Genomic DNA, 27,332 nt, shown 5'->3' on the forward strand with positions numbered 1-27,332 from the left:
CCTGTCCCTCGGGACCTCACGGCGGCGCCCGAGCGCAGTGCCCGCGCGCCGGAAGTGACGATGCAGGGCGAGCGGGGCTGCGGAAGTGGCGGCTGCGCAGGCTCGCTGCGGACTGGGCCGCGGGGTACCGGGCGGAGGGCGGGGCGCACCGCCACTTCCGCTTCCGGTCCGTCGCTGCCTTCGGTTGCTTCCCGTCCGCTCGGCGGCTCCCCTCCCCCCCCCGCCCGGCTCTCTGCGCCCCTCTCGGGCGCCCGGGCGGCGGGGCCGTCGGCGTGCGGCCTTTCCGTGTGTCCGCGCGTGCACCCGAGTGCGCCTCCGCGTCCGCCGCCCGCAGCCAGGCGTGCGCCCCGCGACACCGAGGCTGAGCGGGGGCAGGGGGCTGCCCGCCATGACCCCCCGGAGCCCGGCGTGAGGGGCCGAGGTGAGCGCGGGCCGGGGGCGCGGCGGGCCAGGCCGCTCGGGCGTCCGTCGCGTGTGACCGCCCCCGGCTCAGCCCCGCGGCCTTTGTGTGTGTGAGGCCGGCCGGCCGGCATCGGGCGCCCGCTGGCCTGCGCCCGGGCGTCGGTGCTGCGGGGGCCCATGCGCCTGCCTGTGCCTGGTGTCGGCGCGCGGTGGTCGGGGTGGCGGCTGTGCGCCTCTTGCTCTCTGCCTCTCTCTCCCCCCGGGCTTCCGCGTCTGCAGTTGCCGGGGACTCCGGGCGTCCTCTTACCCCGTTTCTCATTCATTGCCGTCCCCGCGAGCCCGGGGTCCTCTGCGCGAGCGCGCGGCTCGGCCTGGGACGTGCCCCCTCGCGCAGGTTTTCGGGTCTCCGGTGCGGTGGTCCGGAGCCCGGCTCTGCAGTCAGGCCCACTGCGTGCCGGCCGGTAGTGTTCCTCGGGTAGCTTCTCACGGCAGGGCGGTGCGTGTTCACAGAGGTGGTACGGTGAACGCCCGGCGCCCGGCGCCGGCTGGCGCTGCATCAGCTGCTGGCCGCTCCGGATTCCGTTATTGCCCCCAGATTTCCCCTTCCACGCTGTGTGCCGTCAGGCCTCTGAACACCCCTCGCGGAGTTTTGCCCTGTCGTTGTCCTTTGTTTAACCAGATCCTTGTGTTTGAGGCCGTTTTATTTTGAAAAGCTTGGTCTCATTTTAAGCGATACTGGGAGTTTTAGCTTTGGTGCCCCATCGACTGTTCTGTAGGGCACTTTGGTACAATTTCACAGCGTTCGAGCGGGGCGTCTTCTGGGACCACCCTTTGGGAAATGCTCTTTGGGTCTGATAATAATGGGCGGCAGCCTCAAGGAGCTCCTCCTCTCTGTGGGGCAGGGCCCCACGCACCCTATGTACTCATCTTATTTGATCCCCGAACCTGCCGGGTAGGAATTCTTTCCTTCGTGTCAGAGTCTCGCAAACTCAGTCTCAAGGAGGTTGCCCTGTTGGTAGCTCTTGGCCAGGATTTGGGCCCCAGTTTCACATATTCTCTGTTTTGTCTTGGTTTTTCCTCTGTAAGTCTGTAGCGTCAGGTTGTTGTCTCTTCGTTCAGGGTCTCTCAGTCTTTCCTCGTTGTCGTCTGCCTCACTGCCTACCCTGTTTCCATTTCTGTCTCCTGTGACTTCTGCTCACCGTGTCTCTGGGTAGCACCTCTGCCCGGGTTTCTCTGCGCCTCTTTCTCCCCTCATTTGTCTCGTTCCGGTCCCTCTGTGTCCTCTGTGTGGGTCCCACCAGCTCTTCCTCTCAGTGTGTCTGGCTGGCCTGCTCAGCCCCCTGACCGGGTCTTTCCAGCTGTTCACGTGTGTCTCCAAGTGCCCCGCTTTCCAGCCTGAGTTCAGAGCTGGGGCCCGCTGCCTGTCCCAGGACTTAGGTACATTGTGGAGGGCTCGTTGGTGTGGCTGTGGACTATGGCGGTCCGAGTTTCCTCGGGAGCCAGGCCAGGGCAGGGGAGTGGCTCTTGCTGTGCCTCAGTTTCCTCGCCTGTGAGGTGCTGTGAATCATGGAGTTGGGAGCATTTAATGAGTCACTGTGTGTGAACCACGGGGAAGAGTGCCTAGCACAAGGTTAGGGCTGCTTGCTGTGATCGTCCCCGTCTGCCTGGTTCCCGTCCTCTTGTTTCTTCCCATCACCTTACCTTACTCTCAGCACAGGTTGGTTTAAAAGTGTAGGTTCGGGCGTCCGAGCCCGAGGTGCAGTCTGTGCTGCTGTGCGTGGTGTGCGACCTTGGTGGAAGTGCTTAGCCTCCATGAGCGCCCGTCTCCTCATCAGTTAGAATGCTCTTGGTGGCGTTGGGTGGGATAATGGGCATCTCTTGGTCAGCGAGCCCCTGGCACACGGCTGGGACCCAGGCAGCCCCTCTGCTCGTCCTTATCTCTTCTTCCCTGAGCCTCCAGCTCCCCCACCCTTGGGACACCTTGTCCCTCTGGCATTGCCTGCCTCTTGCCTTTCTGTTCCCTTTATGCTCTCCGTGTGTATCCTTGTTTCTGTCTCAGATTCTGCCCTCTCCACTCCTGCTCCAGAGATCTCTCCTGTTCTCTCTCCTTCCCTTCCTTCCGGTGGTTTATTGAATGGCTCTTCTGGGGGCAGCTGCTCTGATGGGAAAATTCATGTCCATACAGATGTGGTTTCTGTCCCCATGGGGCTCGTGGGCCGGCCTTAGCCACAAGGGCAGACAGACGAGTATAAAATCACGAGGGTGCCTCAGTGTACCCATGGGGCCCCCGGGAAACAGGGACCACGGTGTTTGGGTGTGTAAAATCTGGGACGCTTCAACGGAGTTCTCAGGGTGAGTGGGCGTGATCTGGGTGGTGAGGGAGAGGAAGAGCAAGGTGACCATCTCATGACCACCCACGTTCATAGCGCACTTCCCGCGCACTGAGTTCTCTCAGCTCCCAGGGTTACGGAATGAACCCCACTTCTTCGAGGAGAAAACTGAGGTGCAGGAGTCCCTGGCCCCCCGAGCAAGGCAGCCGGCTGGGACACGTTGCACTGCGTTGTCCCCAGCCTGTGGTTCTCCCAGTGCACACTCTGCCTCCCTGCCTCACTAAGCCGGGCCCCCAAGCAGGAAGGAGCTGGGCATGTTTGAGGAACTGAAAGATGGGACCGGGTGACTAAGATGGGGGTTAACAAGGGCCAGAGCCTTCTAGGCCCCAGGGGCAGTGAGGAGCCCCACAAGGGTGTGGGTGCAGGCCGTGCAGCCCCAGGTCCTGCTTGTGTCTCCAAAGGGCCTTTCCTTCTCAGATGTGGTGACCCACCAGCTCCTGCCGCGGTCTTCTTTCTCGAGTCCTCCATCTCGCCATACCCCAGGGGGCTCGCCGCCCTCGCCACTGCCTGCCACCATGTCGACCTCGTCACTGCGGCGCCAGATGAAGAACATAGTCCACAACTACTCAGAGGCCGAGATCAAGGTCCGAGAAGCCACAAGCAACGACCCCTGGGGTCCATCCAGCTCCCTGATGTCTGAGATCGCTGACCTCACCTACAATGTCGTTGCCTTCTCCGAGATCATGAGCATGATTTGGAAGCGGCTCAATGACCACGGCAAGAACTGGAGGCATGTCTACAAGGTCAGTGCCTGGGCCTGCGGCGGGCCCTCCGGGGCACGTGACTGCGTGGGCGGGCGCCGGGCTCAGGCGGGGGCACCACCCGGCCCACCTCCCCCGTGCTGTGGAGGAGCTGGCGTTCTCGGCCTTTACGTGCAAGCTCTCTCCCTTCGTCCCTCCTTTCTTTTAACTGAGGTAACAAGCATGTGGGTTGGAGAATGGTGAGTCTTAGGACTCCACTTCTTTTTGAAACCGTGGTACGTTTGTGAGATCTGTCCATGGAGAAGGTGGAGCGGGTGCCCCGTGTTTGTCCCTCTGTGTGTCCGGAGCCCAGTTCCCTCTCCGAGGCAGCTGGTATCCCCAGGCGTGTGTGTGGATGTCATCGGGCCCTGGGGAACTCGGGGGCCGTGGAGCTCTTCTGTGTCCGCAGCGCTCACGTGGCCGCAGGCAGTTACGAGAACGCAGAGCTGCCCGCGAGAACTGAATTATATCACGGGTGAGCTGCAGCGTGGTTTTGAAAAGGAAGAGGAGGCTGTGTCTTAGAGATCATTCCCCGTCACAGTGTAGATCTGTCAGCATTTTTCCTTCTTTTCTTTGTTTCTTTTGTCCTTTGTCCCACCCTTCCTTCCTTTCCTTTCTTAACAACTGCCCGCTACCTGGTGCTGAGTTTTGAGCGGTCTGTGATGTTTTGCTTTTGTTAACAAGACTGCCGCGAGCAGCCTCGCGTGTTCGCCGTTGTCTAGAACTGGGACTTCTGGGGCGAGGGGCACACGCACGTGTCATTTTGATAAACGTGGACAGAGTGCTCTCCACGGGAACCCTTTTGCTGGTTCCTCGTGTTGTGTGCACGCGTCCTCATCCGATCAGCAGACACTGCAGGCTGTGGTCGGAGGGAATGGGACTTTGGGCAACGCTCAGTGAGCAGTGTTTCCGTTTTCTCGCCTGGGGCCCGGCGTCCTCCCCTTGGGTCAAGAAGTCGCAGTGGGCACAGGCTGGGGCCGGTGGCCAGGTCCCACTCCTGGTGTGTGGCTCCGAGCGGCCTGTGGACTTCCTGCTGTGTGAGGGTCCGGCTGCTGGCAAGGCGCTGGAGGGAGGGTCAGCAGTGGTGGCCAGTCCTGCTGCTGCTGTTGCTTCAGTGAGGGTCAAGCTGAGGGTCTGCTCGGTGTGTGGCCGTGGACGAGGCAGAGGAAGCCGCTGGCTCCATGGACTCCAGCTGGGGCCTGGGCTGGCCTGGCTCTCGGTGGCTCCCACATTTCTGAGACCTGGAAATGCTCTGGCTTCTTTTCACGCCCATCCCGACAGCCCCGGTTTGGGTCCTCATTCCCGTGGATTCTCTGCTGGGTCTGTTCTGTGGCTGTTTGTTGTGAAGGACCGGGTGGCGGTGGTCTAGGGAAAGGGGGAGGGGTCTGGGTGAGCCTTCGTGTGGTGGAGAAGGGAGGGGACGGGACCGGGAGGGCCTCCTGAAACTTCTAGAGAAGCTTGGTGGGGCTCGTGGGCCGTGCTGGGGGAGGTGAGTCCTCACGGGCCCGGACCGCAGCCGGAGACACACTGCTGTGGGCACAGAACCCCCGTGAAATGTCCCCACTTTTTTTGTCCCCACTTTGTAGGTGGGGACACAGAGGCATGAGGAGGCTCGGAGCCACCCAGGGCCTGGGGGAGGGAGAGGAGCCCCAGAGCCCGCTCTTCTACTTGGCCACGTCTCCTCCCTGCTCTGAGGAATCAGGATCTCCAGGTCTTTTTCTTAAACCAGAGGTGAACACACGACGGCCCCAGGGCTGAATCCGGCCTGCCGCCCGTGTTGGAGGTGAAGCTCTGCGGGCGGGCCAGGCCTGTTCCTGCGCCGCTGCCCCCTCTGCCGCCCGGCCGCGTGGCCCGGAAAGCTGGGTTATTGATCACGTGGGCCCTTCAGAAGAAGGTCGCTGGCCCCTGTTTTAGACGAGCTTTCGTGTGCTGGCGTCCGCCATCAGGGAGCAAGTGGTTTTGGAAATTAACAGGGACTGTCGGGTTGTCCCGTTGCTTGCTTTTGAGAAAATGTGCACGTTTGCCGGTGTGGCCCCCACTATAAGTGTGCGACCTGGTTGGCTCTCACGCACGCACACCCCCGTGGAGCCAGCACCCACATGAGATGGAGGGTGTCCCCCGCTCCGCCCCCCGGGGCCTGCTCAGACAGCTCTTCCCCAGAAGCATCTTGCGGTGTTTTAGGTCCACCAGGCTTGTTAGAATTTTCCATGGGCTCCCAGTCCTGGTCCTTGGTGTCTGCTGCGTCTGGGGGTCTCTTGAGCTACCTTGCTGCGTTTGGGCCGCTCCCGCCCCGCAAGCACAGTGTGTGTCCCGCGTGAGCGTTTGGCCCTCGGTGGGTGTTTGGGCTGTTTCTGGGTCCGCGGTCTGTTTAACTGCGCTGCCAAAGTCTCCAGGGCCCCGGAAACGAGGTCTCGGAGTTCGCTGGGTGCGAGTCCCGTTCCAGACTGAGGTGGGCTGTGTGGATCCGTTGCTCTCACGTAGCTTAACTGGCCTGCGGGGAGGCTGGTGTGGGGTGTGGGTGCGGCCGCTGTGGTCCGAGCACAGCTGGCCCAGGACTCGGGGAGCCTGCCTGCCCCCCATGCCCACAGGGCGCCGCTTTCCCTCCTGCCGTGATGCATGAGCGTCTCCCAGCTGGTTAAAGACTAACGTCTGATTGCTGTTCACACACCTTCGGGGAGCCGGCCAGATCCAGGTCGGGCGCCGGTGGACGGTGGGGCGTCACTAATGACCCACGGCACGGTCCGCAGCTCGTCCCCCACTGCCCACCCAGCTCCGCACCCGTGGCCAGGGCCTCCCGGTGTTGTTTCGCTGTGCTCTGGGGGGTGTCCGGGGCCCCATTTGGCCCTAGGGGCCCCCTGCACACTCTGAGGTGTTCTGTTGTCCGAGGACTGGAGGTTTTCTCTGCCGTTTAATTTTCACTTGTTGGAATGAGAATTTGTCCTCCCGACCTTTAACGCAGCCGCTGTCACCAGGTGTCCTGCTGCTCCCAGCACGCGTGTGTACCTGCAGAGAGCCGAGGCCTGACCAGACCCAGCAGTTCGGTGCCTCCCTCCGGACTGCTGATTCGGGGGGAGGGAGTCGCCCCCTTGTTGTCCTCAGACTTGTAGAGTCTCACGCTGGAAGTGGCGACACTTTCCGGACTTCCAAGACAGTAGAGAAGGCGGCGCGTGCCTGTGTCCTGGGCTGCTCTGGAGCGTGATGGAATGAGCGGGTCTTTGTGGCCACACTCCTTAGGGTCCTCCTTCTAGAGAACGAGAGTGGCTCTGAACGCCGAGGGAAGTGTGGGTGGGGCCGCGCTTCCCTGTTTCCATGTGTCTGTCGAGACACGTGTGGATGCCCTGCAGCACAGGTCACCCTCCTCGAGTGTGCGTGCGGTCCCAGGGCAGCAGGTGCGTTCCCAGGTGTTGCTCCCGTCCCCGCCGCCTGGGTCCACGGGGTGTTCATTCTGGACACAAAGCCTGTGTCCATTAAGAAGCCCCCAGCTCCTGGCGGCCGCGAGCCTCCTCATGGAGGACACTTGGTGTGAGCGCAGCCACGTGTCCCGTGTCTTCGGGGTCGGCCCCACAGGTGGCAGCTCGTGCAGTGCTCTGTTCTTTCTCGCGGCCGGGTAGTGTCCGCCGTGCTCGTGGGCCATGCTTGTCGGCCTGCCGGCCACTGACTCCCAGGCTGGTGCTGGGATGGGGTTCCCGGCCGCCATGTGAGTGACCCGTGTGCCCCCGTCCCGAAGGCCATGACCCTGATGGAGTACCTCATCAAGACGGGCTCGGAGCGCGTGTCGCAGCAGTGCAAGGAGAACATGTACGCCGTGCAGACGCTGAAGGACTTCCAGTACGTGGACCGCGACGGCAAGGACCAGGGCGTGAACGTGCGCGAGAAGGCCAAGCAGCTGGTGGCCTTGCTGCGGGACGAGGACCGGCTGCGGGAGGAGCGCGCCCACGCGCTCAAGACCAAGGAGAAGCTGGCGCAGACCGCCACCGGTGAGGCCTGCAGCCCCTCCCCCAGCCCGTCCCTCCCTGTAGGCCCCGCCCCTCTTCTTGAAGCCCCTCTTCTTGAAGCCCGCAGCCCAGCCACCCAGCCCTCCCGCTTCCCCTCCTTCTGGCCAGGTGGGCGGGAGTTCCAGGTGTAGGCTCTCCCCTTCCACGACGGTCCTTGCCTGTCCCGTCCCCCTCGTGGTGGGACCCGAGAGCTGAGAACTGTTCTGTTCACCCTCAGTTAACCGAGAGCCACCTAAGGGCCCGGGTGCCTCTGCCCGCAGGCTGGGCTCTGGAGGTGCAGATGGGTTTGCCCGCAGTCCTGCCTGAGGGTTCTCAGTGCCTGAGACAAAGAAAACAGGACTTGGAGGGGCTGCCCAGGGTCGGAGGTTGGGGACGGCTCTCTGAAGGGGGACCGTTCACGCCAGAACCAGGGCGGCCAGCTGGGAGGGGCAGGCGGGCGCTTCCCCCCAGCTTAGCTGGTCCTCTGCCTGTTAGTTCCCTGCGTCCTGCTCGTCCTTCCTTCCAGATGGTCACCCCCTTTCCATTCTCTGTTCCACCTTCCTTCACTCCACGTCACCCCCGGTGTCGGCTGCACCCAGCATGAGGTGGGGGGCTCTGGATGCAGTGCTCTTCTTCCTCTGACGCCCAGCTGGTCCTGCCATAAAGATCTCCAGCAGCCCTGGAAATGCAGGCCCTGGACACGCGGGAGCTCTGTGGGCCCCCCCAGGCTCTGTGCAGGCCCCAGGCCTGCCGTGTGGGGAGCAGGGGCGTGGGCTCTGAGGCTCCCGGACCTCCTCCGTCCCTCCTGGTGGGCTTCCGGGGACACTGGACAAACCCGGCTCATGGTCCGCCCCCCACCCCCAGTGGAAGCCCGCCGTCTGGGCTGCGGGGGTCCCCTTCTCTGTCTCCGCCTGGGTCTCAACTGATTCTCCCCTCGGCAGCCTCCTCAGCAGCCGTGGGCTCCGGGCCCCCACCCGAGGCGGAGCAGGCGTGGCCGCAGAGCAGCGGGGAGGAGGAGCTGCAGCTGCAGCTGGCCTTGGCCATGAGCAAGGAGGAGGCTGACCAGGTAGCGGGCCGGGCGGGTGTGGGGCACGGCGGGGCTTTGACTTTGGTTCTGCCATCCCGTCTCCATCCTTCACTGCTCAGCTCCCGAGGGCGGGTACTCTCTGTGTCGCCCCTGCGCCCCCTCTCTGATCTGTCCGGCTGCTCCCCCTTCCCCGCTCTGCCCACCGTCCGTCCTCGTCCTGCGAATTCTTACTTTTCTGCGTGGGTGCTCTGTCTGTGACCGTGTCTGTGGCTCTGTCCATCCCTGGCTCTCCTCCGTTGCTCTGTGTGTGTCTGTCTGTCCTTTTCTCCCTCTCCTCCCCTTCCCTGTCTGGCCTCCCTCCCGGCCCCTCACACGCTCTCTCCCCAGCCCCCGCCCTGCGGCCCCGAGGATGACGTCCAGCTCCAGCTGGCCCTTAGTTTGAGCCGAGAGGAGCACGACAAGGTCAGAGCAGCCTCCCTACCCTCCGCAGGGCTCCCCTCAGACCCTCCCCAGGTCCCTGCTTCCTTGCCCCTCCTCGCCCCCCACCAGCCCCATCCCCGGTTTACGCACTCTACCGCATATTTCCAGCAGCGGGACCTGTGTCACGTGGCTTCTCAGATGGGTGCAGTCCCAGCATGGGAGGCAGATGCCTTGTAGCTATTCCGGGTGGCGAGGGAGCCCTTCCCTCACCCTCCAGCACAGCCCAGGGCTTGGTCACCTCCACCCAGTGCAGCCGACACCCCAGAGTCCGTTTTTCGGGCATGAGGGCCCATCCTCCCCGGGGCCCCATGCTTCCTAAGCCGTCGGAGCCAGGCCGGGCCAGGCCCGTCTCCCGCACACTCCCCCTGTGTCCCCATCCCGTGGACTGCACGTTCTTCCCCGTCCCCCCTTCCCACACATTGTCCACATCCCATTTTAATTTTGTCACTTTTGTTTGGGTGGGACCGTGTGGTTGTTGTTGGGCGGGGCAGCCCGGTCGCTCCCATTCTCACCCTCCCTCGCTGCCCGCTTCCGTGACCCCAACAGGAAGAGCGGATCCGCCGTGGGGATGATCTGAGGCTGCAGATGGCCATAGAGGAGAGCAGGAGGGAGACCGGCGGCCAGGAGGAGGTGAGCACGGGCAGGCCACCCTGCCTGCATGCGCTCTGGGGCCGTGGGCAGGGCGCCGTCTTCTCACGGACGTGCGTGCAGACCGGAGGGCGCTCCGTCAGTGCTTGGAGCACTGAGTGCCGGAGGCGTGACCTCTGTCCGTCTCTGCTGTCGGAGATGCTGCTGGTGCTGTTCGGTCCTTGTTGCTGAGCAGCCTGGTTGGGCGAGAAGGGGATGGCATCGAGCTCGTGCGCACGCACGTGGTCTGGGGTACCTTCTCTGTGTCCGCGCGCACCCCGGATTCCGAGGCTCAGTGCACGAGCGAGACCAATCTGGTCCCCAACCTCCTGGGCCTCCAGTCCCCCCAGGGGAGACAGACGATGTCTGCTGGTGTTTCCATCTGCGCAGCTTCAACCCTTCTCTTGGCTCTGAGGGTGGATGGGTGTCCTCTGCACATCAGGGCCAAGGTCAGTCACCGGCTAGGGCATCCAAGCTGGCCTGTTCTGTGGCCTCACACCGGATGCTGTGGGAGTCCTGAGCGTCTTCGAGGCGCAGTTGGCCTCCACGGTGGGGTGGGTCACGGGGCTAGCTCCAACGGGAGGAACACAGACACCCTCCCGGCCTCGGCCAGAGGGTCTCCCTGGGTCCTCACAGCTCAGGAGGGTCGGTCCCAGCACTCTGCTCCTTGTGTGCTGTGGGGACGGGCGGCGCAGCCACTCTGTGTTAGAGACACCGGCCACTCTGGTTGGTTGGGCTTACCCCCAGGACATGGGGACACGTATGCTGTTCCTGTGAAGCATGGGAAGCCTGGTGTGTCGGAGACGTGGGATGCATGCTGGGCCTCAGCCAGTGGCCCGAGACAGGGTGGGCGACCCCGGGCACACCTCCCAGAGTGCGTGGGAGCCACGCGGGCCAGGCCGGTAGGGGTGGTTTTGGGTTTGGCCTCTGTCCTCAATCCCAGTGGGAACTGGGGAGTGGATGGAGGGATGGGGGCAGGACCAGGTGAGACTCTCAGCGTTTGGGGCTGGGCTGGTGGGGGAGGCAGACAGAGCGGGGGTGGAGTGGGAATGGGGTGTGGGGAGGCCGCCTCCTTCTGTCTACGGCCCCTGGCTGTCTCTCTCTCTCGTGGTGGGTCTTCGCCCCAAGGTGCCCGGCTCCCTCTCTCATTCTGGCGCCATTTCTCTTCAGGTTCTCTCCCCAGTGCCCTGGCCTGGCGTGCTCGCGCCTCACGTGCAGTTTCCCCTTTGTGTCTTGCAGTCATCCCTCATGGATCTTGCCGATGTCTTCACGGCCCCGGCTCCACCGCCAGCCTCGGACCCCTGGGGGGGCCCAGCGCCCATGAGCGCCCCCACCTCGGACCCTTGGGGCGGGGGCCCTGTCCCTCCAGCTGCTGATCCTTGGGGGGGCCCGGCCCCTGCAGCAGCCTCTGGGGATCCTTGGAGGCCTGCTGCTCCTGCAGGGCCCCCGGTCGACCCTTGGGGTGGGACCCAGGCCCCTGCAGCTGGAGAGGGCCCCGCGCCTGACCCATGGGGGAGCTCTGATGGTGAGTGCTGGCTACCTGCTGCTGCAGCCTCGACAGTCCGGGGCACACCCTGGGGACAGGGGCAGATACGGTCAAGGGGGTGACAGGCTGCTGCAGGGCTCAGATAAGACAGCCCAGAGGAGGGTGGGTGAGGGAGCCTTGAGGGACGAAGGGCAGGGCACCAGGGGGTGTCGGGCTGTGGAGAGGCTGCTCGGGCGGAGTCAGGATGGTGCGGCTGGCGAGGCTGGGTCCAGGCAGGCTGGGAGGGGGTTTGGGGGTGGGGGTTGGGCTCGCCTAGGTGAGGCACACACCCAAGGCCCCTTCCCCAGCTGGGGAGCTTCTTGGGGGCTTTCCAGAGGCCTTACAGCTGAGGAGGGCTTTGCCAGGAAGGGACACGTGGGCAGAGGCCCAGCAGTGTACGTGCGCCCGTGCTAGACGGTGGGGGTCAGGGGGGAATGGCTGGCTGGGGCTGGGCTGGGAGCCCCCCTGATGTCCAGCTGTGTCCCAGAATGGGGGCAGGGCAGGACTTCTGGGAGGGGTGGGCTGAAAAGGAAGGCTGGGGATGGCGGGCACAGATCCGTAGGTGATGAATGCTCCAACCACCAGCCTCTCACAGGCCTCCTTCCTCACCCAGGTGGGGCTCCAGCTGGAGGACCCCCTGCCTCAGATCCCTGGGCTCCAGCCCCAGCCTTCTCAGACCCCTGGGGAGGGTCACCTGCCAAGCCCAGCACCAATGGCACCGCAGGTACCGGGTGGGCTCTGGGGTTCAGCTGAGGGTGTCAGAGTGTGTATGTGTGTGGGTGGGTGCAGGGGAGCGTGAGGTGTCTGGTCTCCTGGGTGCTGGGGGTGCAGGGGGAGTGGGAGGCTGGTTCCCTCAGTGAGCTGAGCTGACACCCTGGGCCCCTACAGCAGTGGGGTTTGACACGGAGCCTGATGAGTTCTCTGATTTTGACCGACTGCGCACGGCCCTGCCGGCCTCTGGGAGCAGCACGGGTGAGCCCCCCTCGCCCCCACCGAGCCCTGCTGCACCCCCCACCCACACCCCTGCCCTCACAGTGCCCCTCCCCAGGTCACGCCCCCGCTGTGCCCGCGCGCCCCCCCCCCCCCCCCCCCCCATCAGGCCCCAGTCGCCAGGCCACGTCCCCGCCATGTCCTGCCCTGCCCACCCTGTGGTCTCCCTCCCCCACTGCAGGGGGCCTTCCAGGTCAGGTGGGTGCGCTTCTGAGTGCAGGGTTAAGCGGGGGGACTGCAGCCCTCACGGGACCCAGCGCCCAGGCCGTGTTTTCAGAGCTGGATGGTTTATGCTGGGAAAGAAGCTTTAACTTTGTTTCCAGCGGTTTTATACTTGAGGAAAGTCGCAAGAATAGTGCAAAGAGTTCCGATTCTGGAGCCTCCCCGCGCGCTGACCTGATTTCTCTGTCCCCTGGAACATTTCTCTGGTGTCTCGAGGGCCCGGCCGGTTGCACCCTGGGTCACCAGCGGTGTGGTGATCGCAGGGGCTCTGGCGAGTGTCGCCTTCCTTGGCTGCCCTTTGGGGCTTCAGGGCTCAGCGCATCTTTCCCGCCAGACCCTCCCATCCACGGGGTCCCTGGGAGACCAGTCCTGGGGCGTTCCACGGGGTCCCTGGCCTGCGGGCGTCCTGGCTTTTGCTCATCCTCCTCCTGGCAGGGTCCAGGCCGGCTCTGTCCTCGCTAGAAGACGCCTCCCTGCGAGGTGCCAGGAGGACACGGGAGCCTCTCACCAGGAGGGGCCTGCTGTCTCCTCCCACAGGAGTGTGGTCCCTGTGTTTCTTTTGCGTGACGTGGGCCCGCAGGAGGACGTGGGACTGATGGGGCACCAGCGATCCCCTCCCGGCCCCCAGGCCCACCTTGGTCACTGTGCGGTCCGTGGCTGGCGTTCCTCTGGGCTATTCTCTCTCTCTCGGCACCAGTCCGTGCGTCTCCCGACGTTAGATAGGGTTCCTAAACCTCTTTAAGAAAATCAGATCTCGTGCTAACGAATGTCATCCAGGCTGCTGGGCTCCTTGGTGCCTGCTGTTGTCTGTCCACCGTGAACTTGCTGCTTGGGACCGTGGGACTGGTGTGGTTCTTGTGGGGCCATGTGAGCACCCTTGGGTACACTTGTCCCTTGGTGGTTCTCTCTGGCACTCTGCCCTGGGGGTCATCTGCTGTTGTTCCTTGGGCTAGTGTTCCTGGGCTCTGCCTCTCAGCACCAAGGCCTCCTTGTTTGAGGCCCTCACGCCCGTCTTCCCCTGACTCCCTCTCTGGCTCCTTCTAGGGGAGCTGGAACTGCTCGCTGGAGAGGTACCCGCCCGCAGTCCTGGGGCGTTCGACATGAGTGGGGTCGGAGGTTCTCTGGCTGAGGCTGTGGGCAGCCCCCCACCTGCGGCTGCTCCAACGCCGCCGCCGCCCACACGGAAGACTCCGGAGTCCTTCCTGGGCCCTAATGCAGCCCTGGTCGACCTGGACTCGCTGGTGAGCCGGCCGGGCCCTGCGCCCCCAGGAGCCAAGGCCTCCAACCCCTTCCTGCCAAGTGGTAAGTGGGGGCCTCCCAGGCCGGTCCCGCTCGCACACCTCCTCCCCGGGCCGAGCCCTGACTCTGCTCTGTGTGTCTCCTCTCCTTTCTCTCCTCTAGGAGCCCCGACCTCCGGCCCCTCCATCACAAACCCCTTCCAGCCCGCACCCCCTGCGACGCTCACCCTGAACCAGCTCCGGCTCAGCCCTGTGCCCCCAGTCCCTGGAGCACCACCAACATACATCTCTCCCCTTGGTGGGGGCCCTGGCCTGCCCCCCATGATGCCCCCAGGCCCCCCGGCCCCTAACACTAACCCCTTCCTCCTATAATCCAGGGGGGGGGGGAATTTGGCCTGGCCTGGCTTCCCCCATTTCTGCTCCCTGGGAGACCAGTGTTGTGAGTGCATGTGAAGCGGGGGACCCCCGCCCTAACCCCAGCACCCTCCCCCTCCTGGGGCCCACTCACACTACACCCTCTTCCATGTCCCCCCGCCCCACCTCCCCGGAGAGAAACTGGACATGGGAGATGGGGAGGGGTGCTGGCCAGAGGAGGACCCCTTTCCTGTGGCATTAGAGAGGGGAGGGACAGCCGGGGGTCCCCCCACCATCCCTCTCCCTCCCAACTGGCCCCTCAATCAGTGTTTGAGCCTTCTTGTCCCCATGCACACCCCCTGGTGAATCCTTGGTGATAATTTCGGCGACTTCGGGAATAAATGGCAATTCTCACGGGTGCGGCTCCCCCAAGTTCCCATCCGTGATTCACAGGACCCTCAGCTGTGGGACCCAAGGCTCCAGTCTTCCCAGAGGTCTCCATTTCCCTGGCCTTTCTCTTCTGGGGGTGGGGTGTGTGGGGCCCCACGGAGCACCCCGGCTCTGGCGGCATCACGGCCCACTCAGGGCTGGGGAGCTGATGGCGGTGTTGGGTGGGGGCTGGAGGGCGGCACGTGGGGGTTGGGGGTCGTCCCAGGCTTGGTGAGCTGCGGGTGAGCCTGTGGTAAGGCTTCCTCCCGAGGTGAGGACTGCGTGTCTTTGACACACAACAGTACTGCCATGCTGTGTCCCAGTGGATGCGACCCCTGGCCCACACACAACCCCCCGCCCCCAGCTCCCTACATGGCCCTTGTCCAGCCAGCGGTCCTGAGAAACTGGTGGCCACTTCTGCTGGAGCCCAGGGCCACCTATTAGCCGGGGCTGATAGGTGGCCCTGGGCGATCACTGATCCACACCCAGTGGTTCCCTGTCCCGGGGTGGCGAGGGCTGACGTGTCTCCCCAAGGAGGTGGCCCACTTGAGAGTGTGGCTTGTGAGCCCCAGCACAGTCTTGCGGGGGGTGGGGGGGCTGAGACAGATGGCAGAGCGGGAGCTCAGATGAAGGGCGGTGGGACTTGTATCCCTGCTGTCCAGTGGTGGGGACGGGGGTCAGTGTGGGCTCCTTCCTGCAGATGGGGGAGACTGTAGGATTTTGGGGGTGGACGGAGGGGAGAACCGCAGTCCCTCCACCCAGAGAAGGAAGTGCCTGGGGGCACTGGGGACTTGCAGGAAGTGTTTCTCAGGCTGACCTGGGAGGGCGCAGGGGCCGTGGCTGGGGTCAGGGGGTGGCACAGGGTGGCCGGGTCAGCACCGCACCCCGTGGTGCTCTTCTTCCAGGAGCCCTGTGGGCCCTTCTTCCACTTCCTTTGGAAAGACACCGAAGCAGCCCCTAACTCAGACCTGGGTTCGCTCTCCGGGAAGGCTGTGATGGTCCGCCTTTCTTTCCTTGTCGCCCGTGTCAGCATTCGCTCTGGGGCCGGTTCCTTTACCTTCCTTCAGCATGAGTCCCCTGGGCTCCAAACACCCTTTGTCCCCGCGCTCCTTCGTCTGTCCAGAAGCTGCGGGCCACCACATCTCAGTAGCGCCTGCGTTTGCAGTGACCCCTCGCGATCCATGCTGAAGGAGTGCAGCCATCCAGATGTCCCTGCCCCGGGCTCGGGCTCACTGAGCTCCACCGAGCTGCTCCGACTGCCCCGTCGTGGGTGTGTCTGCAGGGCCCCAGGGCTGCAGGGGCAGGATGGCCGGGGTCTTGTCAGGGGAGCGCCTGAGCCTGCGCCCGGCCTGTGGCACTGGAGATGAAGCCCGCCCCCACCCTCTGTGCTTGCAGGGCGGGACCCCAGCCCGAAAGCCTGCCCGCCCACACCCCGCTGGCGCGCGCCACTTCTAGGCACCACAGTGCGCCTGCGCGCGCGGCCCCCTGCTCCAGCCTGGCCTGTCCCGCACGCCTTCGTGTGCCCTCTGCTCGCCTGTCTTAGCCAGCCTCTGCCTCACCTTCCCTTGGGAACTCGGTCTGCCCTCCGTGCAGAATGTCCTCCGGCGTGGCCCCCGTGCGGCCCAGCCCTGCACGTCGGACCCCTCGCTCCTTCTTCGCTTTCTGTGCGCACACACCGGCGCTGGGCTGCGAACCTGCTGGCAGTGGGCGCCTGATGCCCAGGTTGAGGTGGGCCAGCCAGGATCTGGCTGCCTGCTGATTTTTGTAAATAAAGTTTTAATGGAACACGGCCCCATGTTTCCATATGCTCTAGGGCAGTTTCCACCTACAAAGGCAGCCTGAAGTAGGGGTGGTAGACACCACGGGGCTCCCTAGCCCAATGTGGTCACCACTGGACTAAGAAGGGGTGGCTCCCTGCGGCCCCTTGTCCTGGCGACGGCAGGCCTGTCGCTCCCACCCCTGGGACAGCCCCCCTCCGCGGCCCCCTGCACTGACACACTGCTCGAGGGGGTATCTCTTGCTTTAAGGGGGCACACCTGTGGTGCCAGGCTGCACCCCCATTCAATGGAAGCCACCCCCGACTGCCCTGCCACATTCTTCCCGTGTTCCACATGGTGTGCACATGAACGTGCATTTCAGCCCTTGGGGGAACTTCCTACGTACTCACACGTATTTACTGTCTCTGTAGGTTTTGCTCACATATCAACCTAGAAAGTCCATTAATCCGTTAGGCCACATCCACGTTTTTATTCAGCTTCTAACCTCCATTAACACTAAGTTAATATTGCAGAAAATAGACATATTTGGAGATTGATTTGAAAAACCAGAACCCATTCATTGGGACAGAAACGTGGAAGGTCCCAACGGGAACGACTGTGCGATACTTCATGTTTTAAAGGCGCTTCTCCCTCGGCTGGTTAGTGCTCACGATTCGCCAGCGCTACCACGTGTCTCGTCTGCCCTCTGTACCGCCCACAGGAACAAGCAGAGGGTCCCGGTGCCCGCTGTGCGCACACGGGAATTCTCTAGAAACTGTGTTCTGTATCCGAGCCCACTGGAGAGCGACTAGCAACAGCTGGGTTCCTCAGAGGACAGATTCTCAGGAAGCCTTGACCATCCGTGGTGGGACTCCCGGGAGCAAAAAACGGACGCAGCGGCCCCACAGCAGGGATTCCAGTGAAGGTGAAAATGTGGGCTCCATCGCTCACGTGATAAAAAGAAACGGTGCCAAGACCCATGTCCAGGAAAACCCCTAGTCGGTGTAAGCGGGGGCTCACCGAGAGCACGGTCACAGGCCCGGTGCTGGCTCGGAAGAGATCTCCTTTTCTCAAGCCCACCGTCCAGAAGCCAAGCTCTTCGGACAGTAGAATGGGCCCTTGTCGGTCAGCGGAGTCTCGGCAAACACCCACGTCCCATGCCTTGCTCATCCCCACGTCCACCTCCCAGTAGTGGCGGCCAGAGGGGAACCCAGGGGAGCCCAGGACGCAGAGGGCATAGTCGAACCTCTGGGCCCCGGCGCTCCGGGTCTGTTTGGAATACCCACAGCAGACACTCCTCAGGTCCTCAGAAACGATGAGGTAGTGGTTGGCGGTGTCAACATCCAGGGTCACCTCCACTGGGGAGGGAAAACAAGCCAATCAGCAAACATGCACTCGACTGTGAAGCCCCAAGGTCTCACCCATCTTCTCTCCACCCCGTGCTTCCTCCCTGATCAGAACTTCCCTGGGGAGATGTCCCTGGCCCCTGATGAGGTCAAATGTAGAGAGAGAACGATCCTAATCAGGACGAGTCCCTCTGACTCCTACTAGGTGCTCATCCACATTAAATGCTGTTAGATTACAGGTGCTCCTTCCTTTGGCACAGATTACACATGAGGAGACCGTGACCGTGTTTGTTCTCAACATGCAAACCAGTTCACTTTCCATTGACAAACGGGCACCTGGCCAGTATGTGAACGGTGGCCACTATTACACTTGGCGCAGAACGTTGGATCCGGAAGTTGCTCCCATCTTTGTTCTTGTCAATGACCTTCCTCGCTTCCTGCTGTTAACAGGCAAATGCACCCCAGCCCTTGGCTTCCTGGGGTTGCAAACACACAAGGCTGGGGGTCCTGAGAGGAGCCGGGTGAGCTCTGGGCAGCCCAGGCTGAGGAAGGGCCCCCAGGGACATGAGTGGGGGTATGCTGGGGTCTGGCAGTGACTTAGCTGCAGGGCATGGCTCAGAGGGCAGGGAGATGGGAGCACAGGGACTTTGTGGGTTGCCTACATACCAGGAGGCTATCCTAAGGGGACCACGTGGATGGAGCCAACACAACATCAGAAATAAACCCTCTGGGGGCATCTGGGCAGCTCGGTCGTTAAGTGGCTCCCTTCAGCTCAGGTTATGATCCCAGGCTCCTGGGATCGAGTCCTGCATCTGGCTCCCTGCTTAGCGGGAAGCCTGCTTCTCCCTTGCCCACTGCTTGTGTTCCCTCTCGCTCTCTCTGTCAAATAAAGTCTTAAACAAACAAACACACACACACACAAAACCAAAGAAGCCCTCTGGACCAACTCTTTCACTTGGCGCCCTGACACCCAGCTCTGTGGAAGATGCTCCCTTTTCGACCATCCCAGGGGCCTTGACAAGACTTGTCACGTTTCAGGGACAGGGTTCACCATCCCAAATTCGAATTGCGCGGAGCTAGAGTGCGCTCAGAACACAAGGCAAGGCCTGTCCTTCACAAGGACACTGGACTGCTCACACGCCCTTCAGACCAAGGGACCCACCGCTCTTCAGGACCCATCATAGGAGAGCGGGGACAGAGCCAGAAGGAGCAAGGACTCCGCTGGCTCCAGGGGGGCTGGGAGGTCCTGTCTGGCCTCCTTGAGCCGGTGAGCCGTGCAGCTGAGCTGGGAGAAAGCACCCTAACTCGGGGATGTGAGAGAGTCAGGTGTGATTTCTCTTAGCTGCAGGTCAGGGACAAGCTTCCCTTCTTATAGGCGGTTCTAATCTATACTTCTGGGTAAGTAAAGCAAAGATCAACGTTGCCGCCCATGCCCTTGTGTGATGGAGAGCTGTAGGCAAGGTGCGTTTTCCGGGAACCTTGTGGGGGTGGGGGCGGGCAGGCCGTACCTTGGAACTTGTGCACATTTGGGTTCATGTGCAGAACGGCTTTCAGCTGGGGCTCCAACTCCCTGATCCTGGAGACCAGCCTCCCAAGATGCGTGCCTGGCCTGAGGTCCTTCCTCTGAGAGAGCGCGGAGCAGGAGGGACACCGGAAACCCTCCCCGCCGGGCTCCCTCTGCAGGGAGTCGAAGCAGCGGAGGCAGCAGGCGAAGCCACACTTCAGGTACACGGGCGCCTCCAGGTAAGTCAGGCACACAGGACACCTGCTTGTCTCTTGCAAGTGTGCGGCCATGACCACTGTGTGGGGAAAGGCAGGTGAGACCTTCCGGGAGGCAGAGGGACATCAGGCCTTGGGCCCCTGTCATTTGCTGTCCCTACAACCGGTTTGCATCCGGGCAAGCAGGACTCATGGCCCAGGGCTTCTGATGCTGGTTGGAGCGAAGGACGGGACACACTGTCCGGCTCCAGGCGAGGTGCTGAGAGGGTCTGTGCTGTACCACTGACCGTGTTCCCCCGGCTGTGCCTTTCCTCCCCGAGACTCACTCCACCTCAGGATGCCTGCGCCTCCCACCCCCTTCCCCCAGTCTGACCGCGCCCCTCCGCCTCCCCCCTGGCAGCCACCCACCCGTTTGTCCTCTGTGTTTGCAGGTGGTTGCAGACATTTGAGAAAAGCGGAAGAAACTGTGGGGTTGCGCTCACCTCAGTCCTGCTCTGGTCCCCGTTCTCCCTCTGACGGCAGTTCTGAAGTGAGCTCCCCAGGTGTGGTTTTTATTAGGGAGGCTTCCCTGCCCACACCCTCCCTAATCCCATCAGAGTTCACACTCTCTTTAGTGGGACTTTTCTCACACGTCAGAGAGGCCACCACAAACAAAGGAAGTAATTGTATCATGAAAGTGTTACTTCTTCAAGATTTTATTTATGTATTTGACAGAGAGAGACAGAGCGAGAGAGGGAACACAAGCAGGGGCAGAGGGAGAGGGAGAACCAGGCTTCCCGCTGAGCATGGAGCCCGATGCGGGGCTCGATCCCAGGATCCTGGGATCATGACCTGAGCTGAAGGCAGAGCTTAACGACAGAGCCACCCAGGTACCCCAATAAATAAAATCTTTAAAAAATATTTTGAAATTCAGCTCAGAAATAAAAGTATAAAATACATATATCTTCCCAGTGAAAGTTGAGGTTTGCTTTTTGTTAGCTATTTTCCTACTTATTTTGTCCTGGATCCTCCCTGTGTAAAGAGCCTGGACAGGATCTGCTTTGTGAGTGACAGCGCTGGCACGTCTAACAACGTCTGGTACATGAAGGGACTCTAACGCCTGATTTGGGTCCACTCCCAGCCGTCCCCCAGGTGGCCCCCTTGTGCTTCCCTGTTCTGATGCAGAATTCCTGCCTCCATCCTGCTTTCTCAAACCCCCTCCAGAGGTCCAGGACTCCTCAGATACCAGGACCGCTCTGTTTAGCAAACCTTTATGTCGGCTGGGGCCTGGGGCCGTCCTGATGATCCACTCTTCACAAGGCTATTTCAAATCACTGCGGTTTAAACTCTCAGGTACGTAATGTCCCACTGTTCCTTCTGCCTGGAGATACTTTAATTATGTTTGATCTGGCGAAACTCCAAGGAAGGCACGGCCCCCTGACTGTTCCTTCTGATCAGAGCCTTCCTGTGGTCCCGTGACGATCATTCCTCCGCCTGGGGCTGTCAGCACACCCTCCCAGAGTCAGGCTCTGCAGCGCTGTGCTGTTCTTTGCCGGCCATGTTGAGACAACTGCTTGGGAAAGCTGGCCCCGTGGCTTCATTGCCAACATGAAATCATAGTGTCAGGCACGTCACCGTAGCAGAATGGAGTACAAGCCAAGTTAATGGCTTGCACCTTGATCTAATCATTGACACTTGATTTACTCCCTTAATCTTTCAGTGATTAAGTTTAAATTTTAAAGTCAGTCTGGTCTCTTTTTCATGTTTCTTCCCCGTCCCCTGCCCCGGATGTTTATCACCCAAACAAAAATCCCTCATTACCTGGATGTCACCTAAAACAAAAATTACATCATAATGAGCAGATATCTGTCTGAAAAAGACATCCAAATGGCCAACAGGATTTTGAAGTTATGACCTGAATTCTACACATCAATTTTTTTTCTGGGCAAGAAACAAAACTGTTTAATATGCGGATGGCATGACCATCTATGTAGAAATTTCTGAGGCATATGAGGCACACGACACACAAAAAAGTGCTCAACGTCACTCGGCATCAGGGAAATATAAATCACAATCACAATGAGATCCCACCTCACGGCAGTCAGAATGGCTAAAATTAACAAGTCAGGAAATGACAGATGCTGGCGAGGATGCAGAGAAAGGGGAACCCTCCTACATAGTTAGTGGGAATGCAGGCTGGTGCAACCACTCTGGAAAACAGCATGGAGGTTCCTCAAAAAGTTGAAAATAGAGCTACCCTATGACCCAGCAATTGCACTGCTGGGTATTTACCCTAAAGATACAGATGTAGTGATCCAAAGGGGGCACATACACCCCAATGTTCATAGCAGCAATGTCCAGAATAGCCAAACTATGGAAAGAGCTGAGATGTCCTTCAAGAGACGAATGGATAAAGAAGATGTGGTCCATATGTACAAAGGAATATTCCTCAGCCATCAGGAAGGATGGATACCCACCATCTGCATCGACATGGATGGGACTGGAAGGGATTTTGTTAAGTGAGGTAAGGCAGGCAGAGAAAGACAATGATCATACGGTGTCACTCATACGTGAAACATAAGCAATAGCATGGAGGGTCATAGGGGAAGGGAGGGAAATCCAAAGAGGGGGAAATCACAGAAGCTCTGGACTCCGGGAAACAAACTGGGGGTTTCAGAGGGGTGGGAGGAGGGGGTAACTGGATGATGGGCATTGGGGAGGGCACGCGCTGTGATGAGCACAGGGTGTTACACTGAACTAATGAATCGTTGGACATTGCTTCAAGGACTCATTTTGTACTACAGGTGGTTAACTGAACATAAAAAAAAATGTTATTGGTTTTTATACATTGACCTATATCCTGACTTCACCAAATTCACTTACTAGTTCTAGCTGTTTTTTTTCCATATGCCTCAAAAATTTCTACATAGATGGTCATGCCATCTGCATATTAAACAGTTTTGTTTCTTGCCGAAAAAAAATTGATGTGTAGAATTCAGGTCATAACTGCAAAATCCTGACATAAATAAGGTCCACTGACACACACACACACACACCGAGAGATGCCCACAGAGAAAAATGGTCAATGGTGTAATGATATTATGATTTAATGACCCTATTTTTTTTTCCTTTCTGAAATCCTACTGCAGTAGGACACAATTGCCTCTGTATTCCTCTGGAGATTTGGGGGTCATTTTTCTTTGTTTTGTAGCGCGTGTGTGTGTTGCTCTGTATATGAGGCATCAAGGAAAGAGAAAAAATGTTAGTGAGATGAATTATATTTAATCTTCCAGTCTCAGAAGTAGTTTGGTGGAACATACGTGATCCATTTTTCCCATTTGACATTGTAATACCTTTTTTTCATATCCCTGGTACTGATAGATAATCAAAACAGGGAAACAAATATTGTGTACCATAATCATTGTTTCTACTGTTACTGTTACTACTTCTGACAGGATATGGGTATTAACTTTGTTTTGGCCACTGTGATCAATAGTTGATGTGAAATTCACATTGTGGTGACTCTGAGGTCATTTTAGTATCCTGCTGTAGAGTCAGAAGGCTGCTGACTTTTCGGAAGGTGTATCATCCAGTCGCTCTGATAAATACTATTAAGCGTTCTCAAAAGCTCACTGGTGATTTCCTTGCAATTTTAATGAGTTAGATAATCTTATACATTTGAACATGAGTTTGCATTTTCTACTTCCTTCTTTTAGGTTACTGAGTCATGGTGACAGAATAATCCTAAATTCTAAGAGAGGTACAGTATGCCCACCTCCCTTCACTTACTTGTTTACTAAGTGCATATTAACTTAACACTTTTTGTGGGTCAATCATATTTTCTCACAAGACAAGCATGGCTTTTTTTTTTTTTTAAGATTTTATTTACTTATTTAACAGAGTGAGATCACAAGTAGGCAGAGAGGCAGGCGGGGAGGAGGGGAAGCAGGCTCCTAAGCAGGGAGCCTGATGTGGGGCTCAGTCCCAGGACCCTGGGATCATGACCTGAGCCGAAGGCAGAGGCTTTAACCCACTGAGCCACCCAGGCGCCCCGACAAGCACGGTTCTTAAGTTCACGTTGGTTCACATTCTGGTCAAGAGTCGGAATGTAATAGTAAATACCAACCACGAGAGACTCTTAGATCCAGGAGACAAACTGAGGGTGGTGGTGGGGAGGGGGTGGAGGGATGGGGTAACTGGGGGATGGGCATCAAGGACCACACCGGCTGCGATGAGCACTGGGTGTTCTATGCGGCTGATGAATCACTGACCCCTACCTCCGAAACTAATGATACACTCCATGTTAATTAATCGAATTTAACTAAAATAAAATTTTAAAAAAGTAAGCAGAAGTACAAAGTAATAATGTAAAATTGTGGAATTGTTGTCTGTGGCATGTTCTCCAGGTCAGGTCTCCTGTGGAATATGACTGTGTCTCCCTTTTCAGAAGAAGAAAAGGCCCAGGATCCCTAGGAGGTCCCAGAACTGGGAAAAGACCTACGAGGCACCAACAGCCCACTCTGCACTCCAGGCCACCCTGAAGCGCTCACCGTGTCTTTGCAGAGCAATGTCCTAAGAACCACAGGGGAAGAGACTCTGAAAACCATCTTGTTTTTCCAGGTGGGCGTTGGGGCTCGGGCCACTGTCACCCTCTTCTTCCGTAACTTCTCTCCAGTCTTGCATGGACGCAGGCAGAGGCCTTCCCACACGATTCTCACCCACATGGCTGTGGCCAGTCTCTTGGTTTTCTCTCTGCCAGGATTCCCTACAAGTTGGTGGCTGCAGTTCTCGTGTGTAAATTTGTATATCATACACACAGCGTGGCTCGCAGCCCCACGACGGGCTCCACCTGCATCCTGAACACCTATCTGTTCTTCACACTCATCCCCGGGAGGGTGGTGTGCACGACGCCCAGAGGACAAGCCCCCAAGGTCACTGGTCGTGGCCGTGGCATCTGCTGGATGTTCAGTGTCTTTATGAATAGCTGTGTTCCCGTGAAAGTCACGGGTGCGCACCACGGGGAAACAGGGCTGACACTCAAGGGAAGGGGTCCCGCTCATCCTCGAGTCCCCGTGCACGCTCGGCCATCCTGTGGCTTGTCTCTGACGCCATGTGTATCGGCCTCCTGGTCTGTCCCTGCACAGGCACCCAGAGAGTGTGATGGATTCATGCCCCCGACGGCACCCACAAATGTTCCCGGACACCAGAGCCGCCCTGCCGTCCTGTTGCCGGTGGCCACCTTTGTCAGCTTTTACGAGATGAGTACCATTTTTTTTTTAATTTTATTTTTTCAGTGTTCCAAGATTAATTGTTTATGCACCACATCCAGTGGTCTGTGCGATCCGTGCCCTCATTGTTGTTGTTTTTTTAATGTCACTGCCTTTTTAGATTTCCTTCCGTGGTTGATAAGGACCTCTAGTCTAGTATTTTGGCGGTTTCCCCACTTTTAGCCCCCTCCTGCTGATCCTTCCCAGCCCTGGGGCTCCTAGGCCCCACCCTTTAGCTGTTAGAAATCACCTGTAACTGTGTGGAAGAAAAGTCAGCTCTGCTAACCACTGTGCTCACTGTACCAGGGACCATCTCCTCGGCACCGGCGTTTTATACAACCTGCATGGTGATCCTAGAGGGTAAATCTGATACCGGGGCTGCCCCTGGGGGACCTCAAAGTCAACTCGCAAATGATGACCTTGAAACAGACATACAAAAACTGTTCAGGAAATCTGTCTTCCCCCTTGACCAGAGCAGCGGCTGAGACGCGGCTCCTTTCTTCAGCAATATTCAAAGTGTTTCTGCAAATTTTATCTCAGCTTGGGCGCACTGAAGACCTGGCACTTGGTACGGAATCCAGTACTGACACGGGTAAATACTCCCCAGGGAGGACGGACGCTTCGTTTCACCGATGCAGGTAAGAAACGGGGCAGATGCAGAGGTGTTTTCTGCCTGACCTTGTTACTGCATGTCACTCCTATTTCTCTAATGTGCGGTAGAATGACACGGAAAATCACTGTTGCCCAGTGGTTTGATTTGCCTTTATACCTTGTGGGTTTTCTTTACATGGTTGACCCTCTGTGAAGTTCATCGATTGGGTAACTGAAGTGCTATCAAGGAGGGCTGGCAGCTGCCATCTGTAAACTTGCCACTCGGATTTTCTAGTCTGTCACTGAAATACAGAAACTGGGGCAAGGAGCCCGATGTGGGACTCGATCCCAGGACCCTGTGATCATGACCTGAGCCAAAGGCAGACGTTTCACTGACTGAGGCACCCAGGCGCCTCTGAATTTTGTATTTTAATGAGCAAGTGTGAAACAGTGTTCTTTAAAATTATAAGTGTTCAAACTGAAATAAAACATTGTGGGTGAAGAACAGTGTTACAGAATTAGCCCTGAAAGTAGGGGGGAGTCAACAGTAAACAAAAGATAGCAAGGAGCAGTTTCTTGGTGAAAAGACGGTTGGAAACTCATGGTCGTGCCAAGGGTGGGGGGCACTGTGGGCGTGCAGAGACCCCGGTGGGTGGCGGGCGCCGGAGGTCTGAGTTCCCTTGTGAGCACGTTCTGTCTCCTGCATGGCTTTGCCCTCAGCCCCGGGTGCAGGCCCGGGAATGCGTCACCCGCGCAAGTGACCCGAATCAAGAGGGGAGTCTGGTCACACCCCAAGAGGTGCAGGACGCCGGCCGAATGGGGACTGGGGATACCTGCATTTGGGCTGGGAAAGATGCTTTCGAAATGGGGTATTTTCCGACCAAAAAGAGCTCGGGCCGTAAATGGCAGGAAGCATGGAATTTAACGTCTAGGAAGACCAGCGTCCTGCCCCCGGGGGGACGGTCACTATTTGGAAAAGGCGAGGAAACACCGAGGAGCAGGCCGCCCTGAAAATCCCGCACCGGGAGTGCTCCGGGGCGCTTTCCTGCGGGGGCTGGAGGCTGGCCCCACGCACGGAGGCGGGAAGGGACCCCGGAGGAGGCGGCCACCCGGGGCGGGTCCGTGGGAACTTGAACGGCGAAGGCAGCTTCCGTCCGAGGCCCGTCTCCGGCCGCCGCCGGGTGCGCGGACCCCGCCTCTGCCCTCCGGACCTTCCGGTGTGCGACGAGCTGCGACCCGGGCTCGGGCACGGGTCCCCTGCGGGTCCGCGCAGCGTCGGTCACCGTCCCAAGGCCGTGCGCTCGGGGCGGCCCCGGGAGGGGGAAGGGCGAGCCATCGCGCGTCCCAAGGTCGGGAGAGGGGAGGGGCCGACGGGCACCGGGTGCGGCCGCGGGGAGCGCGGCGGTCACAGCTCTCCGGAGAGCTCGGGAGGCTGAGCGAGGGCGCGGGGAGGGGGCGAGAGGGGAGGTGACGCGGGCTCCCTGCTGAGCGCGGAGCCCGCGGTGGGGCAGGGGCGGGGGTTCGACCCCGCGGCCGGAAGGAGGTCGGGACCTGAGCTGACTGAGCCGCGCCGGCGCCCCCGGGGTCACGTCTTCCGCTCTTTTTAAAGGTTTTATTAGTTTGTTTGAGGAGAGCAGGGGTGCGTTGTGGAGGGAGTGAGAAGCCTACTCCTCCCTCGGCAGGGCGCCCGCGGACCCCGGGCCCGCGACCCACCGAGCCGCGCAGGAGAGGCCGAGAGGCCGCAGGCGCGGGAGCGGCCCGGGGTCACGTGGCCATCGGGCTCCCCGCGACTCCCTGTGCGCCTTCCGTGTCCCCTCGACGCCGGACCCCAGCCGCGATTCCGAGCTGGTGCCCGGGCTGGGGAGCGCGGCCGGCTCTCCCGCCGCACCCCTCCCCCCCCCCCCCCCCCCCCCCGGGAACCGCCCGCGTCTGCCCCGCCGCACCCCTCCCCGTCTCCGCCGGAACAGCCCGCGGCTGACCCGCCGCACCTGCGGACGATGATGGTGATTTGCTCCCAGGACGAAACTGGCTCCTCCCCGAGCGGCCCACGCGCTCCCCGCGGAGGGTCAGCGCGACCCGGGCCGGCCGGAAAGGGGGCCTCCGCGGGGAGGTCGGGCCGGGAGCCCAGTCCCTGCAACCGCGGCTCGACGGACCGGCGCTTCCCCGCACGCAGCTCCGCAGCGGGGACCGCCGGGCGGGGGCTTCCTCCTGCTCCGGGAGAACCCGGGGGCAGGAACGGGCGTGCGCTCGTGCACCTGCGCGGACGGGGCGGGAC

General features: G+C 60.1%; 2 protein-coding genes and 1 pseudogene across 8 annotated transcripts; 2 read left to right on the plus strand and 1 right to left on the minus strand.

The window, feature by feature from the left end:
• Positions 1 to 147: 147 nt before the first annotated feature.
• On the plus strand, positions 148 to 14,387 carry EPN1 (epsin 1). 7 transcript variants are annotated; one of them, XM_047711253.1, is made up of 11 exons: positions 148 to 421; positions 3,210 to 3,535; positions 7,260 to 7,509; positions 8,448 to 8,572; positions 8,921 to 8,995; positions 9,560 to 9,643; positions 10,880 to 11,165; positions 11,761 to 11,889; positions 12,057 to 12,137; positions 13,422 to 13,679; positions 13,779 to 14,387. In XM_047711253.1, the coding sequence occupies exons 2-11, from the start codon at positions 3,308 to 3,310 to the stop codon at positions 13,985 to 13,987; spliced, it is 1,725 nt and encodes a 574-aa protein (XP_047567209.1). In that variant the 5' UTR covers positions 148 to 421; positions 3,210 to 3,307; the 3' UTR covers positions 13,988 to 14,387. The 7 variants fall into 7 exon arrangements, with proteins under 7 accessions (XP_047567209.1, XP_047567212.1, XP_047567208.1 ...); XM_047711252.1 differs by having other exon boundaries at positions 149 to 421; positions 12,054 to 12,137; XM_047711255.1 differs by having other exon boundaries at positions 150 to 421; positions 11,779 to 11,889.
• Positions 14,388 to 15,075: 688 nt separating this feature from the next.
• Positions 15,076 to 19,295, minus strand: LOC125088587 (ret finger protein-like 4A). The gene is made up of 4 exons (XM_047709787.1): positions 19,010 to 19,295; positions 17,013 to 17,513; positions 15,958 to 16,092; positions 15,076 to 15,215 (listed from the first exon to the last, which is right to left on the minus strand). The coding sequence occupies exons 1-4, from the start codon at positions 19,293 to 19,295 to the stop codon at positions 15,076 to 15,078; spliced, it is 1,062 nt and encodes a 353-aa protein (XP_047565743.1).
• A 4,107-nt stretch (positions 19,296 to 23,402) lies between these two features.
• Positions 23,403 to 25,284, plus strand: LOC125088589 (vomeronasal type-1 receptor 4-like; annotated as a pseudogene).
• The last annotated feature ends 2,048 nt before the right edge of the window (positions 25,285 to 27,332 follow it).

The sequence above is a fragment of the Lutra lutra genome, chromosome 17 (assembly GCF_902655055.1).
Source record: "Lutra lutra chromosome 17, mLutLut1.2, whole genome shotgun sequence".
Classification (NCBI taxonomy): Eukaryota; Metazoa; Chordata; class Mammalia; order Carnivora; family Mustelidae; genus Lutra; species Lutra lutra.